General features: G+C 42.0%; 1 protein-coding gene across 3 annotated transcripts in view; it reads left to right on the top strand.

Moving 5' to 3' along the window:
- Positions 1 to 22,398, top strand: part of LOC120559390 (gastrula zinc finger protein XlCGF57.1-like) — a 42,632-nt gene that overhangs the window by 5,754 nt on the left and 14,480 nt on the right. Inside the window, exons 1-2 of one of the 3 annotated variants that reach the window (XM_039801081.1) lie at positions 15,609 to 15,716; positions 15,857 to 17,417. In XM_039801081.1, coding sequence (XP_039657015.1) covers positions 15,705 to 15,716; positions 15,857 to 17,077 — 1,233 coding nt within the window. In that variant the 5' untranslated portion in view covers positions 15,609 to 15,704 and the 3' untranslated portion in view covers positions 17,078 to 17,417. Of the gene's footprint in view, positions 1 to 15,605; positions 17,418 to 22,398 lie in introns of those variants that run through there. The other 2 variants (XM_039801082.1, XM_039801079.1) reach the window with 2 other exon arrangements.

Here is a 22,398-nt window from a genome sequence, read left to right as displayed (position 1 = left end):
GTCGAGGAATAGCGCGGACACGCTCTTCACACCGCGAGCGGGCACGTGCGTCACTCGGCAGAAAAGGGAGAAAGAAAAAAAGAGTCTGCCGCTGTCCGAAGCGACAGAGGGAAAATATTTCAGTCGTAACCGAAATTTCCGTTCTAATCCGGTCCGAATACTACCGTTTGCGTGGGTTTGGGTACCCAACCCTAGCTGTGACTACTCTTCTGAGGTGGTTTTGGAGAGGGACATTAGGTAGTTAAATACGCTGGTTGACTGACATGACACCATTGTATTCATATAATACGATCAGTCCAGACTTAATATGATTTCAATAACGTATGCATGTTGCTTCCTCTAAATTTCAGCTTGTGGTCGACTAGCAGGGCCTGCTTTGGTTGTTAAATCAATTTATCAACATTGATTGTGATTGGTGGTTGGCTGTGCATGCAGAGCCAGCATGTCAGAAACCGACTTCTGTTGTAGATCAGTGTTACGTTTCCAGCGTCGCGGCTCCGAACCGTAATGTTAGTTGGACGCATTGTTTCTTTAGGCTAACTATATTAGCTTTAGCCTGGCTGGTAGCAGCTTTCTGCAGAGAAAAATGGCCGGGAGATGTCGTGATTACGTTGCATTAATCAGGTGATTTAGTTCGTCTTTGTAGCGAACATAAAACACTGACTACTGTAGCTTAACTACCCATGGAAAAGCATGCGCATCACTGTGTCAGTGGTACTTTTCTACCCACGGAGAGCCTCACTTCCCCTAACAAACCCTGTCGGACTTACGTTACGTCATATACACACGCTGCCCACATGGCCACCTGTCTTAAAGGTACAATATGTAACATTTCTGCATTAAAATGTCTAAAAATGACCATACCTATGTTATTTATTTTTATTTATATATATATATATATATATATATATATATATATATATATATATATATATAGAGCGAGAGAGTTGTGTTCTTATACTATCCCAAATGTTTCCACCAAATTTCAAACCCAGAGAAATCTGTTATTTTATTTTTTGACACAGGATGTTTCCTTTAGTCGCCTGTCAGTGGCGTCATGTAACCTTTCATCCTCTAGTTACTTGTACTGACCTTGCAATGAGTTGCTTCGTCAAAGCTCAACAGTTAGCTAACAGTGTAACATTCTCCAAAAAACACAATACAGAACTTTTCTTGGGGTTCGACGAAGAAACTTCACTTATTGTTTTATACTGTAAAACTGTAACGAAAAGCAAAAGACAAACAGAAATGAGATGAAACCAATACAAATACCCAAAGTATAGTGCAAACCCACAACTTACAGCAACAGAAAATGCTGAGTCATAACTAATAGCCATGCTAACTATCAATTTAGTGATTTCACATTAGAAAACTCCAATAAACCAAAGTACAATAATAATGAGTACAAGTCATTACAAGTAAATTGTTTAGTAATATATATACAGTACTTAGGGACAAATAGTATCCAAGGCCCTCTGCTCTGCAGCACAATCCATTGACTTCTTATTAGAGATGCACCGATTGACCGGCTGGTGACCGGAATTGGCCTTTTTTTTACGTGACTGGCCATGACCAGTGACTGGCCGGTCAGTCTGACATATGCGGATTTTATTCCAGTCAAATGCTCTAAATAAATAACATTGTAAAGGCTACCATACACAATGCATAGGAATTATATATAGGCTAGCAAATAACAATAAATCCACAATTAATTACATTATCTTAATGCATTGCAACTACTGTAGCATGTAAATAATGCACATAAAATACAAACGTGAGCAAGGGCGTTCAACAATCCCCGTTATATTGAATCAGCTGCCACGTGCAACTTAGCTAGCAGGTGAAGAACACAAACAACAAAATCACCAGCTAACAATGAACTGACAACATAACTTATATGACTTACAGTTGTCACGCGACCTCCACTGGCTAGTTATCCCTCAGAGAGTCTTTTTTTCTTTTTCACACTTTTCCGCCGGGTGGAACGCATGCCCATGCTATTCTCCGACATGCACTCTAACAATCACTGTGTATAGATGGCCTTTTGTACAAATGCATTACCTGTTTTCCCTGTTTTCATACAGAAGTTCAGTTTGCTAAATTTATAAAAAAATGTAAGTTGGATATTGGATGTGAAAAGAAGGAATTGGTTCTTCTATAACATCACACTTTAGATGTGTGAATTTCCCACACCAGGAGTAATTAATATAGTTCTATTTTATAGCGATAGATTATCTGTTAAACAAATCTATTCTATGCAAAATGTAAAATGTTCTATTAAAGCAAAGATAGAAAATAAATATTTGTGTGTGCTGTAAAGTGGTTGGCCTAGAAAATTATAATATGTGCATCTCTAAGTCTGATGGAAATTTACAACTGAAAGTGAAATTTAAAGGTCCCATGGCATGAAAATTTCACTTTTATGAGTTTTTTTAACATTAATATAAGTTCCCCCAGCCTGTCTATGGTCCCCCAGTGGCTAGAAATGGCGATAGGTGTAAACCGAGCCCTGGGTGTCCTGCTCTGCCTTTGAGAAAATGAAAGCTCAGATGAGCCGTTTTGGAATCTGCTTGTTATGAGGTCATAACAAGCAAGGTTACCTCCCCTTTCTCTGCTTTGCCCGCCCAGAGAATTTGGCCAACCCATGAGAGAGAGACATCATGGCTTTCAAACGAGAAAAGTGGCAGTTGGTCAAGGCCGCACCCCCACCCTCCACCTTGCCACTCCCACTCTCCTCCTTAATAGCTTCAGACACAGAAATCGCACATCCTAAAGAAAGCTCATTGTAGGACTGGCTCTAGTGGCTGTAGTTCTGCACCAAGGCTGAATTTTGGGAAAGAGACTTCAGATACAGTATTAGGGGACCATTAAGGTCTATAGAAAAGAGACTTCAGATACAGTATTAGGGGACCACTAAGGTCTATATAAAAGAGACTTCAGATACAGTATTAGGGGACCACTAAGGTCTATATAAAAGAGACTTCACACTAAAAAATACTGGGCTGAAAATAACCCAAATTGGGTTATTCCCAACCCAGTACCTGGTTCAATATAGGACAGAACACATGCTGGGTTGTTTTGACTTTTTGAGTTGGGTTGAAATTTTAACCCAGTATATGGGTTGCTTCGCCTAACCCAAAATCTGGGTCATTCTGACACCAATGTTGGGTTAATGCAACTCATTACTGGGTCAGGCCCACCAGCCCAAATATTGGGTTAAATTGACCCCCTTGTTGGGTTGATATTTGACCCATTAATTAAGTTATCCTTCTATCTATGAAATTACTATATTTTTAATAATAATAATAATAATAGACAATGCATACACTTCATTAATGCCAATGATTTTATTGAATATTTAATTTATTCATTTAACTTTCTGTTGGTGTGAAAAAGGAAGCAATCAGCAGGCGTGTTCCTGTAACAGCAGTTCTTTGTTAGTTCTTCAGCAAATGTTCAAAAGGTTTAAAATCTGTAAAAAAACTGCTGCTGCATTTTACACAATCATCATGAAGTCACAACAATAACTAAAGACGCTGGCCGTCTCTTCAGACTTGTCGCTGTGCCAACATGACATCACGACTTCGCTCATTCATCAAGCTGTAGGCTAAACACAACTAAGCCCAACAATAAACATTTAATATTTAATTTACTCATTTAACTTAAAAACTGGAAAAACAATAACAAGCCCAATAACAATAACAATTATTAACAATAAAGAGAGAGAGAGAGGGGGAGGCAGAGAGAGAGACAGAGAGAGGCAGAGAGAGAGACAGAGAGAGGCAGAGAGAGAGAGAGAGAGAGAGAGAGAGAGAGAGAGAGAGAGAGAGAGGGAGGCAGAGAGAGAGAGAGAGGGAGGCAGAGAGAAGAGAGAGAGAGAGAGAGAGACAGAGAGAGGGAGGCAGGCAGAGAGAGAGAGAGAGGGAGGCAGAGAGACAGAGACAGAGAGAGAGAGGGAGGCAGAGAGAGAGAGAGAGGCAGAGACAGAGAGGGAGGCAGAGAGAGGGAGAGAGAGAGAGAGAGAGGCAGAGACAGAGAGAGGGAGGGAGAGAGACAGAGAGAGGGAGGCAGAGAGAGAGAGAGAGAGGCAGAGAGAGACAGAGAGAGAGAGGGAGGCAGAGAGACAGTGAGAGACAGAGAGACAGAGAGAGAGAGAGGGAGGCAGGCAGAGAGAGAGAGAGAGAGGGAGGCAGAGAGAGAGAGAGAGGCAGAGACAGAGAGAGGGAGGCAGGCAGGCAGAGAGAGAGAGAGAGAGGGAGGCAGAGAGAGGGAGGCAGGCAGAGAGAGACAGAGAGAGAGAGAGAGAGAGAGAGGAGGCAGAGAGAGACAGACAGAGAGAGAGGGAGGCAGAGAGAGAGAGAGGGAGGCAGAGGCAGAGAGAGGGAGGCAGGCAGAGAGAGGCAGAGAGAGACAGAGAGAGAGAGATTCCCTTATTGCATGAGTGTTTCCAAAAAACGAACACATGGGGCCACATTACCCCCCCCCCCATTCCATAGACAGCCTCCTGGAGGAACTGCCAAGCAGAGGAACACTGCTTTGGGAATTTGATGTCGAACACATAAAAACATTTGAAACAAACATCCACAGCTTGGACAATGCTGTCGTGCTCCAGGGCCTGCCCACTGAGAATGGTGAATGCCTGTGAGCAGTGCTCATCGCCTCCCAACACCAGGGTGTAGGGGTATGGCCTGGTCTGCTCTGCTGCCTGAAGGTACTCCACCATGTTTGTTCCAACCTGCAAATAATAATAATATTCCATAAATAAAGTACTTGAATGACAAAGACTGTGACCAGCTGACAGCTAAGGTTTTCTAACAGATTTTACATTAAAAGACCTGCATCACTAGATGTAAGGGGCTGTGTGAGTCTAGGACTACTCACAGGCTTAAGATCAATGAAAGCCTTCATGGCGTCAGACACTGTAGTCCTCAATGTCTTTCGGCCCATCCTGAAGACTGCAGGAGGCATCAGGCTTGGCAGAACCCTCAGGGCAACGTAGTCTTTGGAGCCTGTAAAGAAAGAAAATAGTTTGACATAAGTATTATCATAGTTTATTTATCTATTATCATAGAGTAGCGTATGGCTCGAAAAATGCACAAATCCAAATATACAAATCTAAGGGTTATGTTGGTGTTATAGTTTCTACCTTGAGACAAAGACTTTGTCTGCATGTGAAGCTTCCCCTCCCGTTGGGCCACATACAGAATCTTCTCGCTGAACCTCCTCCAGCTCACAAACATTTTGTTTGATGCCTCTTTATAAAGGACTTCGAAGTCCTGCGCAATCTGAGAGGGGGGAGATGTAGAATAATTACATCATATATTATCAAAACAAAAATAATAAGATCAGAGAGAGAGAGAGAGAGAGAGAGTGTGTGTGTCTGTGTTTGTGAGAGACAGTGAGAGAGAAGAAGATCAAGTGATAGAGAGAGAATGAATTTAAGTGTGAGTTTTGTGTTTCTGCCCCAGTCTGACCCATACAAATTGTAAGACTGACAAAAAAGATTTGAGGGGCACTGAGGTACATACCATGCCTGGACACAGGAGTCGGGGGAACTCTTGGAGAACCTCAGCAATTGATTTGCCTGTGTTCTTGTGTAGCCAGTCGGCACGGTAAACAGCGGTCGCCTCCATGTAGTTTTCTAACTGGTTGCTCGGCGCCGAGTTATGCCTCAGCCATTCAGTCATCTCCTCCGCTCTCTCCTGGGATATGGGTGAGGCTGCAAAGAATCAAGACCAGATCAAAGAATTATATGAAAATGAAAAAAGAGCCCAGCACTTTGTTTTTTAAAGTTATTTTTTTGTTTGTTTTTGCCTTTAATCAGATAGGACAGTAGAGAATGATAGGAAGCAAGTGAGTGGAGAAAGGTTCCGGAAAGGAGCACGGGTTAGGATCTGTGTTAACGGAGTGGTGGTGGTGTGGAGCTGGTGCCCTAACCACTAGGCCAGCTAGGGCCCCCAGCACATTTTTTAATAAGAAAATTACATTTAAAGTATTGCTGTGCTGTGGCTCAGTGGTTAGCACTTCTGCCTCACAGCAAGAAGGTTCTGGGTTCGAACCCATGTCCCGGGCCTTTCTGTGTGGAGTTTGCATGTTCTCCCCGTGCTTGCGTGGGTTTCCTCCGGGTGCTCCGGTTTCTTCCCACCATAAAGACATGCATGCAACTAGGACTACAGTTGAAAATTATCCGACTGGCTAACACTGGCGCATTTAAAGAAATGTTGATTAATGTGCATTGTCCTAATATAAATAAATAAATCTTCTCACAATGGTAGACAGAAGTGTAGTGGTAAAATAAGAGGTAGCTAAACTAAAAATTCTGTGGCCATGGTATGGTTATTCTCATTGTTCCAATCACTCCACTCACCAAATATAGCTAGTCAAAAAATAGTCTACCAGCAACACAGTTAAGTCAAACAATGAGAGGGTGTGTTTTTTTTTTTGTTGGGGGAAAAAGGGAAAAGAGGGTGTTTGTTTTTGTTTAAGTTGGAATTGAAGTAGGGCGTGAAGTTGTAGAGGTTGTTATTGAATCGAAGTAAGACGGAGTCCTCTCCTACTTGTTGAGGACGATTCGTGGCCCTTAACCTTTTCCGTATGTTGCGCAGCCTTTCCTCCAAGAAGCCAGTTGATGGCATTGCCTTCCTGCCCTTGGCAAACCATGAGCTCTTCACAAGGAAAAAATAAAACATAATTAGCCTCTTAATTGTTAATGAGCTCAGCTATCACATACCTATGAACAGGGTTGGAACAGATTACTGGTTACAATGATCATTATTTACAGCTATTTTTAACATATACGTCATAGGGTCCTTGTTGAACTTATTTATTAGTTTAGATCTTGGATCTCAAACTTAACACTGACCCAAAATATAACAAAATAAAAGTAAGATCCTCACCCTGCCAGTGTCAGAGGAATCCCTGAGACATGGGAATGTCTGGATCAAGGAATTAGCAAGGGCAATCTTTGTGTTGGTTGAGGGTCTGTTAAAAATAAATGTTACGAGTCGTTATAATACTTATAACACAAAACAACACATCTGAAAAGGTTTGAAAAGGGGAAAGCAAATGTTCATCTTCTTACAATATGAATTGCTAAATGTCAAGTTGAAAATGAGGTATTAAAGAACATCATTGACATAAATGTACTTACGTTTCCCCAAATTTCTCCATTAGGTGAGAAACTAAAATTCTCACCAGGCATCTTCTCTCCTTATAGAACAATTGACCATTATGGTCTAAGTTGACAAGAATTCCTGTGCCCTCTGAGGTGGCTGCCATTATCGGTCTAATGTCCTTGGAAATAGAGAATTCACAGAAAATACATTACATTCATAAGGGCAAAAAATAGTATTTAGTTAGTCATTCCATATACCACCTAAAAGAGATTTTCAATTTACTTTTAAAATCAGCAGGTGTATGGTTGTGGATAGACAGGGGTGGCGGTTTTCTGGTCAGCAAGGTCAGTGGGGGCATGGTTGTGTGGGGCCTTGTCAGGAGTATTTTAACTTGGACTCAGGAGGCCACTGGAAGCCAGTGTGGTTGCATGTGCTAAGGTTTTATATGGCTAGTAGATTTGGAACTTGTTACAGTATAACTAGCAACCAATATGTTAGCATGTGACTTACAAACACAGGAATGACTTCAAAAACAAGTGGAAGGGAATTCACAGTTTCCTCATTGGCTGTCTCCTGTGGTAGGTCAGCTACAGAAATTTGTGGCTCTTCTGTCAGTGGTCCGAGGGCTGCTGTTAGCAGGGCACTATCAGTCTGGAAAGATGATAAAGAAGTAAACATCAATGACATTTATTTGCTTATGGTAAATCCTGGTGATATAGTAGACTTCTACTTGTGTACCACTATTTACCTCTACTTACCTGTACATGCTGTGTTGTCTTGTGAATTTGTACCTAGGGGTGTGGAGGAGAGCCATTTGTAACCCAGAACAGAAGAAAAAAAAAGTAGAACCAATAGAACTAAATACACCAGCAATGGCAATTTTGGCAACTTTAAAAGATTCTGTAGCGGAGAGAAATGAACAGTCTGTCATCATTCTCTCTGTACGACTTGACAGCATGCAGTGGGTGGTGATCAAGTAAGTCCTCAATGTTTGTAGGTATTAAGCTTGAGGTGGGGACAACAGAGTATGCAAAGAAGTGCCTCTCAAAACCTGTTGTCTGCCATTTTTGAATGACCAGCTTAATTATGGGTGATTTTGTAGTTTCATTGAGCACCAGCACAGTTGTAATCAACCCAAACTGTGGATCACCTTCAGAGTCACAGGAGAGGAGTACCATCATCCCTGATCTGTACTCAGTGCCCTTATATTTTACCCATGCTGGGAGATAGGCCTCACTGAAAAGAGGGACATCTAAGGCACCCTGGATGTCTTTTATGCCCTCAATGGTGGCAAGAAATGAGCTATGTCCTGGCCCAATCTCTGGAATGTGTGACAACACAGAGTTCGACATGAAGTGGTAACATTGCATAATTTGATGCCGGAACGCCATGGTTTTGGCAATGTTTCTGAAATTGCATGTTACATGGCTGATACGCTTAAAAAACCCATGTTTGGCCTCAAATCGCATTGCCCAATACTGCCTTAATGGCCCCAACTGTTTAATGGCCATGGGATAGTGAAGCATGAAGTGATGCTTTGGCCTCCAGTGGAAGTCAGGGAAAAGCTCAAGGAAGAGGCTGTGGTGTTCCTGTATGATCTTCTCAAGAAACATTATCCCCGGTGAGGTAATGGATGGTGAGAAAATGAATTCCATGCAATTGAGGAGTATCAGCAGAAGCTCCCACTGTTGATTGCCCTCTGGTATTAAATCCCCAATTACTAAAGGTAACAATCTGAGTAAGCACCAGGTTTGTGCTGCTGACTGCCGCATGGCTTTATCAGCGTTTTTAAGATCATGTCTACTCAGCAGGGAAGGCTTGTTCACCCTGTCTGAAAAACCGTAATCAAAGCTGGTGAGTCTATAATTAAGCTGATCTAGACTCAGAACTTTTTGATCAATCAGTGCATTCAAGACCAGCTTGATTTCATACGGTCCAACACCCTCCAAAATGTCATGCATTATATCGGGTGCAATATTGTGAGTGACATGATAAAATGACAATTGGTTCAGTACACTGTCCCTCTTGAGTCCTGTCATGGATGGATTTGCCAGATCTAAGTCTCTCTGATGGGTAATGACAGTGCGTGTTAGCTCAGGTTCCAAAACAGTCTGAACTCGCTGTGTCTCTCTGTGCACTTTGCACCACCTGCACACATGGTTGCCGGAAAAGCTCTCGTTGTACCGTAGCATAGCATGGAGTCCTAGATTATCCCCCAACATCTGAACAACCGTGAACTTCACCACGCCCCTATAATCATCTGTGTTCAGCACAATTCCTTTTTGCTCTAAATGTTGGATCTCATCGACAATGGGCCGCAATACAGCATCAATCCCGTACTGTTTTGCGTCAGATGATTTGTAAACTGCCAATAGAAATAGTGACCGCAAATTAGACAGTAGGTCACTTGGCAGGCTTTTGATTGCGAAGTATATAAATCCTAATTTATGTGTGCCTGTTTTTGAACCTAATGGATTGACAGTTTCACAGTTGTCGGCATATAGTATAAGAGGGATGGAAAACTCTCTTGAGAAGAGAGGATGACTTCTACAGTAATCTCCATCGTATAGATCCTGGAGGACATCCCTCTTTTGATGCTGCCAATCAATTATAGAATTCATAATTCCAGGTATTCCAAGCAACTTTGTTAGAAGGGGCTCGAGAGGGACACGTTGGAATGTGTCCTTCACAGCCACCTGTCTTACAGTACCTGTTTCACCGTCTGTCCTCTGAACATAAGACTGTCCCTGAAATTCCTCCTCAATCGGCTCAATAAAATGGCCTAACTTTGTGAAATATTGGATCTGTTTAAAATCACTTTCAAGCCCTTTGAAGGGCTGACGGGACATTAAAAAGTCCTGATTGAGGGCTTCAATTTCAGGGTCCTGCCCATGGCCAAACTTGGCAAAAAGGGCCATGGTTTTGGCTTGTAATGTTTTAACAATGTCATCAATTAACTCTGAGGTGTGGTGTACGACGTTGTTCACTGATGACAGTGTGTTAGCAGACGATTTGAGGTTTGCCAGAAACAAGGCTACTCTGTCTTGCAACCCCTTACTGTCAATGGTGTCTTCTACACCCCCCTCTGCTGAACCCTGTGTTGCTGTTTCAGCCTCATGATGGCTGACATCCATCAGTTGGACATCACCATCATTTTCTTTAGGGCATTCGTCAATCTGGTCATTGCCACTGTGGCTAAGGAGATGTCTCCTATAGGACCTTATGTAGGAAAATGTCCGGCCACAGCCATTTTCACAGCACTGAAAGTACTTTGACGATGCATTGACATTATGGACTGCCCTAAGATGCCTAAAGATGCCCTCCACTCTAGCCTTACATTTAAAACAAATATAGGCCATTTTCAGTACTTACAACAAATTCTCTGAATTTTTTTTAAACTTGAGCCTCAAGCCAACCCTAGGTACAAGGGCTACAATCGTTGCCTCGTCTAACAGTAGGAAACTCTCCTGATCAATAGCCTCATCTGAAAAGAAAACAGAAAATATACATTTAGTGTTTTTTACAAAGATAACAAACTTCATCACACAGACAGGGTGGTAGTGGGGGGAGGTTGGGGCACTCTGGCAGGACTTTGTAATGTCATGTAAGCCCTTTCAGGGGCTTGAGAGTGACTTTAAACAGATGCAGTACTTCACAAAGCCATTTTATTTAACCAGTATAGGAGCAATCTCAACTCAATGCCATTCTGAGAAAACATTGTGCACCCGTCTTGCCATGAATCTGAAAATTATTAGTTACATATGTATTTCCTGTCTGCTATGAAAGCTCATTTGTCAATTATTTGAAATATTCGCATCTCCTGGATGTTGAATGTAACTGCATGTTTAACACAACACTTTGCAGACTGAGGCCTCTGATTGGACTGTTACTCCTTTTGGGTTCATGCATTTGGATTACTGTGACAAGTCCAGATCGTATACATGGAAATCAGTGCTGACTGCCTCCCCAGAGGATAAATGCATTTTATTAGAGATATCTAACGGCCTAATGGCCCAGTCAACGTTGGTGACTTTAGATAACCTCATGCCAATTGTTTGCCTTCTATAGTGGCGGAATTTCTGTCACTATCAAAATGGTATTTCAGGACCTACAATGGTGACCACAGGTGATGAGTAATCACAATTGTATTCTGTTTAGGGAGGCATGGTCTTCAGTGGCACACAAAGTGTTAGATTCTTTTACATAATGCTCTTACATGTCAAGATGTTGTACATCTAAACAAAAAAATGGGGATGCATGAGGATAGGGTAACTCATTTTTTAATGTAGACATATTCAACAATATTAATAAGAGGCCTATAGTACAACAATATAACATATTCACCTGCAAAAGTGTCAATCAGCTCTGTAAGATGCCATTCTGTTAACTTCAGCCTAACAAATTCATCCATATCCAATCACTGTAGGGAAGAAGAAAAATATCTGTTAATGTTCAATCAATGTATGGAAGTGTATTTTGCAGTCTCTCTCTCTCTCTCTCTCTCTCTCCTCTCTCTCTCTCTCTCTCTCTCTCTCATGTGAAAAAAACCGAAGTTGCTACTAGTGCCATCTACTAGCTACTGGTTTTTCATAATCAGTTAAATAACAATGTAGTGGTATTTCTACAATCAAAGTGTGTAAACTACACTAAACACAATTTACTTTGTAAACCGAATGCGTGCAATGCACCTTCAATGCTTCGCTATTAGCTGTACTACTAGCTAGCTTACAGCATGAGTCAGCAATTAGCTAGCTAGCGCTAGCTAGCGGTTAGCATTGGCGATCTTTTTAAAACGTTATAATACCTCATAACTTGGTGAATTTGTTTCATGATTTGCCCCAGACACACAAAAATAGGTATGAAAGCACGGTTTATGTGTCACTCCCTCAGATAATTAGAAATATTCTCCAGTTAAATCATAGGTATCATGCTACATTAGTCGACTAGCTAGCATTAGCTCAATTATATACTTGAACTTGCGCTAGCCTTATAGCATGCATGAATCATAGTTAGCTAGAAATCATTGTTGCTAACTGGATTATCAGAGCTAAAATGCTCCTCCTATCCGGCAAAGCTGACTAGCTAAGTATGGATATTACAACCCTATGTGTAGACCACCATGAATCAAGATCAAGTAAGTAACCACTAACCAGAGCTAAAGTCTGCTGTTTGACTGCAAGCACTGTTGTAGTAAGCATATAGGCTCCTTGCTAGCTGCTTGCTTAATTAGCATCAGAGGTAGCCGTTAGAGGGTGCAGAAACGGTTGCTTTCGGTAAAGTAAAGTTCTACAGGCTGTCCCGTTATGAAAATAATGATTATTATTATAACTAACAACTAGCAAGCTCATGTTTCTGTCGAAGACAGAGGTAGTTTTCTAAAAAATGAGAAATTACAAACCTTGAACGTTGACAAAAGTGTTCTCCCGCCTCGGAGGAAAAGAAAAAGACCGTTGGAGGAGGATCCCAAACTTGAATGTAACCAAACCACTGGGTTAAAATGACCATTGGTTGGGTTATTCAGATCAAGGCACAGTCCAAAACCATTAACCCAACCACTGGGTTACTGAAAGTAACCCAATATGGGTTGAATATACATAATACAGGGTTAAACAGCCTCAACCCAGTGGTTGGGTTAATAAAATAACCCAGTATTTTTAAGAGTGTTCAGATACAGTATTAGGGAACCACTAAGGTCTATATAAAAGAGACTTCAGATACAGTATTAGGGGACCACTAAGGTCTATATAAAAGAGACTTCAGATACAGTATTAGGGGACCACTAAGGTCTATATAAAAGCATCCAAAGAGCACAATGTCATGGGACCTTTAAACTAAAGCTTCTGCTGCTGGTTAGCCAAAAGGGGGCACTGCTGCACACACAAGTATGTTAAAAACCCAAACTCTCTTAATTTACTTCACAGAGGTCAGAACAGTAACTTCCGTCAGAACACGGGCATACCCGTAACCGTAATACTGCTTTTTTTGCCCACAGCATCATTTTGGGATTAATTACATGACCCTTTGCAACACAGTAATACAACAGAGACCTTATTTATTGATACATTTCAATATCGATCCAGCTTAACATTACTACAATGTGCTGGTTGACAAGTAGCTAACGTTAATGCTAATGCTTGGTGGGTAACATTATGAGGTTACTTCATCGTTCAACACGCTCATAAAGTTATATTTAGTATGATTGCTTTGACCACGGTTAACAGCACTGGGCAACCCACGAATAAGTTCACTAGTAACATTAACGTTAGCTGTATAGATAGACCATTAATCTAAAGCTAATTTAGCCAGCTAGCACACCCCGGTCGGCTGACTTCAGCCCCGGGACATATAGCTAGCTAGTTATTTTTTTATTTTATTTATTTATTTATTTTATCGCGAACAATCAACAATGTATAAAATAAAACACGAACAATCAGAATCGAACAACAAAAAAGAAAATATAAAAAGGATTAGTTTGAGAAGGAGCAGGCAGAAGCAAATGGCTTATTTGGTCCTGCCCCTTATTTCCCAAAATCATATTATACAAAGTAAAATAGATATGCAAATACAGCATACATTCTTTCGGTCTTACAATAATTATCAACAATACAATAATACACAACAATACCTTTTTTAAATTATAAATTCCAATCCTATGTTTCAGTTTATTCTTTTCTGTATAGATCAAGTAATGATGTCTTTAATCTATTTTTGAACTGAATGATATTATGGCTCTGCTTGATATCATTGTTCATTCCATAAGGTGACCCCACAAACTGAAACACACATGCTTTTAACAGTAGTTCACACAAGAGGTTGCTTAAACATATATTGACCTCTTAGATGATATCCCCCATTTCTTTCATTAAACATTGCACGTGTTACATGGTAAATTTTCTTTAACGTTAAACATCAATTGTGCAGTTTTAAATGTAACAATGTCCATAAATTTCAGCAAATGTGAATTAAAGAACAGATGATTAGTGTGTTCATAATACCCGATGTGATTTATTATCCTAATTGCTCTTTTTTGCAATGCGCACATTTTTTTCAAGTTGCTTTTGTAAGTATTTCCCCAAACTTCCACACAATACAACATATACGGTACAATAAGTGTGCAGTACAGAGTATGCCCCCAGTCAGCTAGCAGACAGCCACTACCATTACAGCAATCCAAACCCGGCCAGCACTTAACTCCAGTGCCTGGTGCTAACGACGCTAACGGCAGTTTAATGAAGCGTCTGGAAACGGTCACAACAGCAGCCATCCCCCCCCCCCCTCCCCTCCCGGGAATCCATACCAACACCCGTCTCTCAGCCTCCTTGAGTAACATTACAACAAATCCCGTCCGCCCCCGTGTTGAAAACATCCAAAAGGTGACATTGATATGTGAAATACATTGTGATAGTGTGGTTTTAGCTTGCTGGCTAATGTTAGTTTGCTGGCTCACTAGCTAACTGGTCAGCTACCAATACAAATCGAATCAAGAAAAACGTAATTATCTTGAGGAAAATGCAGCTATATTATTAGAATGACATGAATAAATGTTAGTAAACGTAACGTGAATAACCTTGAATGGGTAAACTCGTCCGTGAACAGATGCATTCTATTCGGGGATGGTGTTTAACAATAAAAACTTTAACTCCCATGATTCCATGCAACTTCCCAACGTCATCAAAAGTCTGTGTTTACCATCCATTGTTTTGATTGAGAGACCCCTAGTGGCAGAAAGTTACATATTGTACGTTTGTAAAGGGGAAGGCTTGGCTGCTCACAATCATGTAAAAGGAGAACGGTGAAAGTTTACTTTTCTATCAAGCAGCAAAAAGTTTTAGCATCAACATTGCAACATCCTGTGATGTGACTATCGCGCATGCGCACATCGCGATGTAGATGATGAAACAAAATATTGTGCAGCCCTACTCTAGAGTCACTACTCACTGTGAAGATAATCACCATCACTCTGTAACTCTCTACCACACACGCATACACACACACGCCGGCCCTGCTATTCTCTTGAAGAGATCAACGCACACACCAACGCACAAGTATAAACTTCAGGCCATTTACGTAGGTTGGAAATTTTTTTCCTTGCCTCACACTGATGCAAAAATACATGTGCCAGTGATTATCTAAACTGCATAGCCTATTACTCCATTGATGAAATAAATCCATGTCATAGCCATTTTAAGTTTTATGTCAAGTACTTAAGTAAAAATACTGAATCTCCAAAGTTCTGTTAAAAAACATCTTTAGAATAATATGCAAATTAATCATTAGATTAATCAATGACAAAAATAATCGTTCGGGACAGCCCTAAATGGTTCAATTTTGTAGCTGGTTTTAGCATGCTGACCTTAACAAGCTATGCTATGCTACTGTGTATCAGTTTGTAAATTTGTAAGTACAATACAAACTACCTCTTATTATTGGTTTGAATTTAGTTTGAGTGGTAGTCAGTAATGTGTCTGTTCTTCATTCTGTTTCCTACAGATGTTGAGCAACTGTCGGCGGTTATTCCTGAGACTGATGATGGTGCTGATTGGAAGGAGACCAGAGAACCTCAGTCAGCTTTAAACTCTCTGAAACAACATGATTCAAGATGTAAGAAAACATTCAGCTGCTCTGAGTGTGGGAAAAGATTTGGCACCAGGCGACATCTGAATGATCACATGAGAATCCACCCAGGAGAGGAGAAATACAGCTGCAGTGTTTGTAACAAGAGATTTATCTGGCGTCAACAGGTCAGAAGACATAAATGCGTCGACCTTCAGTCGTCACAGCTTCCTCAGAGTCAACCGGAGGAGAACAGAGAGTCAGAGCCTCCAGCCAGCAGAGAAAGTCAACACATGGAAACAGAAGCTGATGGAGAGGACTGTGGAGGACCAGAACCAGCCAGGAACTCACATCCACTTTTACAACCAGAGACTGAAGACCAGACCGGAGACTGCAGAGTTCCTATCAGTGATTTGAGATGTAGTTCTGTTAAAAAACCTTTTATCTGCCCTGACTGTGGGAAAGGATATGTCCGTGATCGACATCTGAAGGAACACATGAGAACTCATACCGGAGAGAAGCCTTTTAGCTGCTCTCAGTGTGACAAAAGATTTGGCCGTGAGCAACATTTAAAGGAACACATTAAAATTCATACAGGGGATAAGCCTTTCAGCTGCTCTGAGTGTGGGAAAAGATTTGGCCACAAGGAAACTCTGAAGACACACTTGAGAACTCACACAGGTGAAAAACCTTTCCGCTGCTCAGTCTGCACGAAATCTTTTACACAGAGAGGAAATTTACGGTCACACATGGCAGCGCACACAGGAGAAAAACCTTTCAGCTGCTCGGTCTGTAAGAAATCTTTTACAGAGAGAGGAAGCGTAAAGGCACACATGAGAATCCACACAGAGGAGACGGCATTTAGCTGCTCAGAGTGTGGAAAAAGATTTTGCTACAAGTCCCTTTTGAAGATACACATGAGAAGCCACACAGGAGAGAAACCTTTTATTTGCTCTGAGTGTGGGAGAAGATTTAAGAACAACTCAAATCTGAGGAAACACTTCAGAACTCACACAGGAGAGAAACCTTTCAGCTGCTCAGTCTGTGATCAAAGATTTGGTCGCAAGACAAACTTGAATAGACACATGATAACTCACACAGGAGAGAAAGCCTTCAGCTGCTCAGTCTGTAAGACATCTTTTACACAGAGTGGAAGTTTAAAAAAACACATGAAACAACACACAGGAGAGGAACCATCTACTTCCTGTGTTAGTGATATGAGAAAGCAGCAGGAGTGGAGCTCCAGTGTGGACCAGGAGCAGCCAGAGAATAGGCTCGTTGGAGGTGAACCGCGCCTCGCCTGTAAAGTGGACGAGAGCAGGCGGCGGCAGGACCAGGGCGCGGTGACAAAAAGCCGCCGTCAAGTCGGACAGTTTCCAGCCGTTTCCAGCAGGCTTCACAGGAAGTGACAGAAACACCGTGGTCCGATTTCGATCTGATGAAATGTTATCGGACACATATCAGCTTGTACAGAGTAGTTGTCAAAATGCTCTACATGCGGTCTGTTGCTGATGTTAATTAACAGACCAGACGATCCGTAATCTGAACAGATTTAGTCTCTCTGACTTCTAAACGTCACTATCAGACACACAACAAATGTGTTCCGTACAGAATAAGCCTTTACATCTGACAAATAGCAGTTATCTATTCCTTCCGATTCAAAAACTATAAAATGTTTATATAAAACGTCGTCCTGTTGAGTCGATTCTGAACCAATCAGTTGTTAGATCAGCTGAGCGCCGGGCGTTTCCCAGCATGCTCTGGGTCCGCCTGGGTCTTGGAGTCCGTGAAAAGAAACTGCGCTGCCTGCGTCTCAAACCTGCGGCCGCCTTGATCTCGTGAGGTTATCGTTGCCCACGTGTGCATGACGTCAGAGCAAGTCGGACACAAATCAAACCGGCGTGCAACGGGTGGCGATCGCCGGTGATAGATTCTGCGCAGAACTGGCTCATCTCGAACGAGCCTAATCTTAGCCAGGTTGGAACTCTGTGAACCATAGAAATAAATGGATAAAAATGCCACTTCCATCAAAATCAACGTAGCATAATGGTCAGAGAGGGAACCATTTTGATGTGTACCATTGCCATGGTAACGCATAAACTTCAGCATAAGCTGACTTTCGGCGAGTCGCGGAGCTGAGGCTAAATGAGTCCAATTAACTTCATGCTTCATCCACACAAAGCACACTGCCATCGCCACGAGTAAGCGCTTTATTTGGCTCGTTTTCTGTGAACGATGTATCGAGTTGGTGACGTTAAGGCGGAGTTGGCAAGCTAATCTTAGCCAAATAACAAGTTGTTCTCCGGCTGGCTGGTTCCGCCGTGCTGTCATTCTGCATCGGTTACAGAGAATGAGCTGAACAGCGGGCCGGGTCCAGTGACGGACTGGTATCAAAAAAACGGCCCTGGCATTTGCAACACACCGGCCCAATTTTCAAACCACACCAACCTCACCCAAACAAGCCCCAAAAAACATACAGAGAATGCAGAAATGTAGAACACACACTGAAAGGGCATGCATTACAAACGCTACAGTCGGTGACGTATGCCAACAACAATTTAACATCTAAGACTGTCGGCAGATCTACGACATGATATGCTCCGCTAAAGGCACATTCAGCATTAATGCAACAGCTTGACGTTTAAGCACAGCAAATAATACAACAGCTCCTCAAAAACATGGAAAGAGCAATGCTCATCCTCTGGGTAGTACACGCATGGAGTGTCAATAACATAGCTTTGAAATTAGTAACTGCGTACAGAGAGAGAGCCTGCCACGCAGCTCGCTGCACTCCAAGCTTGAATATTTTTGGCTGCATGCATAAAATAAACCAAAGACAGATTATTGTTATTATCAGTAGTGGCCCATAGAGGGCGGCCCTTCTGGCATTTGCCCAAATTCCAGATGGCCAGTCTGTAACTGGGTGGGTCTAACGTTAGCGGTCCGCTGGCCCGTTGTCACTGGGTCTAACTGTCCCTCCTCACTCTCTGCAACTCCGAGAACATCTCCCGAACTGCGTTGGGTAGCTCTCCTCCAAGCAGCGGCACAATTTACGGCCACACTGGTGCGTATTGTCACCATGACAACTTGCAACAATTGCCATTTTGTTGTGTATCAATCAAATGACCACGGGAAACCGTTCAATGGCCTTTCTATCCATTTTAGTCTATGCTCTGTACGCTGTAATCTGTAAACTGTGGACGCTGATCTCTACTTAGATGTTGTTTGAATTTTGTCTAAGGGGAATTTATGTAGTGTATCAGTACAAACTCAACACATGGAAACCGAAGGACTGTGGAGGACCAGAACCAGCCAGAAACTCACATCCACTTTTACAATCGGAGACTGAAGACCAGACTGGAGACTCTTCTGAACCTGAGACTGATGACAGTGTTGATTGGAAGGAAACCAGACAACCTCAGTTCAATTGCAAGTCAAATCTGAACAGACACTTTAGGGGCCCTATTTTAACGATCTAAGTGCACTTGGGGCGAAAAAAGGTGTTTTGGGCGTAACCTGCAATAAACCAATCAGAGGGTCACCTCTCATTCCCTTTAAAAGCCAGGCACGTTTGTACCTTGGCGCATTGCTATTATGATGGTGGATTTTCACCATCATATTTTTATTTTTAATCTTCTACGTTTTTGTGTGCTGCTGCGCGTCCATGTGTGTGTAACAAGCATAGTGTGCGCACGCTGTGCACGAGCCTAGGAGCATTTTACTAATGCGCTGTTAAAATAACAATGAAATGCTGAGTTATTGACTTGAGACCAGGTTTTTGTTGGTCAATGGCGCAATCACTCTCCGCAGCCTCAAGATAGCAATACGCCCAGAATGCACCTGAACACACCTCCCTGTAAGACCAGCACGCCAATGGGCGCACAGATGGGCGCAAGTGCATTTGCAATTTACACAACGTGGCTGCTGGATGGGAAATTGACAACTGCATTGGTCTTAAAATGATAGGTGCAAGATAGGGCCCTAGAACGAAGAAACGAGAGAAAACCTCAAAGCCATTGTTTCCAAGGAAACATGCCCCCAGGTAATAAGATGTAGTTCAAAGGGGTGGTTCAGAATTTTGGACATAGGACCTCATTTCCAAGTTAGCCAGTGTGTTATTTATTAGTGGAGACCGTTTAACACGTTTCATCCAGTCCTTCTAGTTGCAGAGTTCACTGTTGCTAGCCTAGCACAAGTCAACGGTATCTGCTAGCCTGCCATTAAAAACAGTCTTACCCACTCCACAGTACACCCGAGGCAAATAAATTATAACGCCAGACTATCGATTTAAATGTCTGTGTGGATAGAATAATGTTACAAATAAAACTATCCTTGCATCGCAATCCAATAGTTATACTTTGTTCCCTGTAGTTGGTAGTAGGCTACGGCAGCGGCAGACTGATATTACCTAGACTACCGAGGAAGCCGGTTTCCATGCCAATCACACAAGGTTATTTACCTGACGCTGTCACTCATTGCTAAAGAAGCAGAGTACATTGCATGAAGGAATCAACAAGATAGTACTATGGCCACGTTTGAAAGCCATGCCGATGTTTTCTAATTCCACTCTGCCAGGCTATAACACACATAACATTACCACTACATGAAAGCACCTGGGCTTGCAATTTGCATGTAAACTTTCCGAGCTTACATGACTTTTCTGCCAGCAATTACCTAAAGTTAACGGTTAGCCCAGCCAGGTATCTACCAAAAGTATCTACCTAGCTACAGTGTTAATGCTTTCACTCTCCACAATGCATTGAACTGTAACGTTATCTCCACTAACGTTGTCAGTCTCAATCTATCAGTAGCAGCTAGGCTAACGTTTTGAAAGGGGCTAGCTTTATTAGCTAGAGTAGCCTACCAAAAGTTATTACCTGTTCATCAGTAGCTCTTGGTGCATCTGGAAAGATGGATGGAACCGCATTCGTTGTCAGTGACTTGTGGTCCTTTAGATAGCGGGTTTGGTCTAAAATGATCACTACACATTCGCCACTTGAGTAGAGTCAGTCCAAGCCAGCAGCAAGAAGCCACAGTTGGTTCCTTTCTGGATCTCGCAATGGAAATTTGTGGAAACTTTGTGGTGCCCGCAGTGCGTTTCTCTGTTTACTTTTCGGCACAGTACTACTAACCGGAGCAAAGTAAAAATGTAATGCAATTATTGAGATGCAAGGATAGTTTTATTTCTAACATTATTCTATCAACACAGACATTTACATCGATAGTCTGGCGTTATAATTTATTTGCCTCGGGTGTACTGTGGAGTGGGTAAGACTAGCCTAGCACCAGCGAACTCTGCAACTAGAAGGACTGGATGAAACGTGTTAAACGGTCTCCACTGATAAATAACACACTGGCTAACTTGGAAATTAAAATTCTGAACCACCTTTTAACAAAATTTCACTATAACCTCTCTGTGTTTCCTGTTTCCTGCAAACTAAAAGTACTGACTATCAATAATCTGGTGCTCCTGTTGTATGGTGATTTATTGTATTAGCCTGTTGTGTATTTTTTGTTCCTGTATCTCCAGCTACTCTGGCCTGTAAAATTCCAGATGTGAAATCTCTGGTTAACCTACATTACACTGTAGGGCCCTGTAGCTAATAAGTAGGCCTAGCAACAGTTATGTTTGGACTAGCCTACTTAATCCCATTTTATTTTTTTACAGTAAAGGATGTCACCTGTTTTAATTTGTGCAGCCTTATTGCCGTGAGAGGAAGTGGATTTTATAGTAGGCTACTGCTTAACTAATCAAATAAAAATGATCGATCTCAGCAAGCACTGTGTAGTGTGTTGTAACCTAACGCCACCGAAACAGCGACCCTCTGTAAACGTTGCCAGGTTTTAATGTTGTGTTAAGCTGTTCTTGTCTTTACTAAAAGCAAAACTAAATCACGAGGGAGCGATTTCACTTTTTGCTAACATAATAGACGTGCTGTTATTGCTGTTGCTGAACCGCCTTTAGCATACGTTACATTCATTACATATTTAACTTTAAGTTAAACGTGTGTTGAAACTTCACCTGGGGAAACTGACTTCACCTTCAGAGGCTCGGAGGCAGCTCAGTCGCTCCAGTCTTTGCCGGGATGCAGGGCCACCGCACCGCAGCAGACTCACTGTACGAATGCCACTCTGCATGTTTGATGCAGGGATGTAGCTAAGTATTTGAGGATCAGGGGGCTAAGATTACAGTTACAATTATTATTTATTATAAATGTATTGTTTGTTTCAATGTTTTGAGAGGCTAGTGGACATAGTGGCAGTTTGTTTTTATAAGTACAGTTTCATTTGCCCCCCTTTTGATCAGTCCCTGCAACTTGGGTTGAATTCCCTGTTGCAGCGGCAGCTATCCTGAGGTCGGGGGCTTGCTCTGCTCTGTGTTTTCCTGCTGTTTGCTAACTTTATTTAATGTTAAAGTGCCCATATTATGAAAAAATCACTTTTTCTGGGATTTGGGGTGTTCTTTTGTGTCTCTGGTGCTTCCACACACATACAAACTTTGAAAAAAATCCATCCATGCTGTTTTGAGTGAGATACGGTTTCTGAATGTGTCCTGCCTTCAGTCTCCTAGTGAGCTGTTCAAAATCGGCTCGGACTGTGACGTCACAGTCCGAAATGAGCTGTCTAACCACAACCGTTAGCTCGTAGCTAACGGTTAGCATGCTAACGCTAGCATGCTACGTCGTTCTCAATAGCAAAGCACTGCTACAAAAGAACTACTTACATGTGC

Source organism: Perca fluviatilis, chromosome 5 (assembly GCF_010015445.1).
Source record: "Perca fluviatilis chromosome 5, GENO_Pfluv_1.0, whole genome shotgun sequence".
Lineage (NCBI taxonomy): Eukaryota > Metazoa > Chordata > Actinopteri > Perciformes > Percidae > Perca > Perca fluviatilis.
The sequence above is the reverse complement of the archived record's forward strand: the minus strand, read 5'-3'. Positions and strand labels throughout refer to the sequence as shown.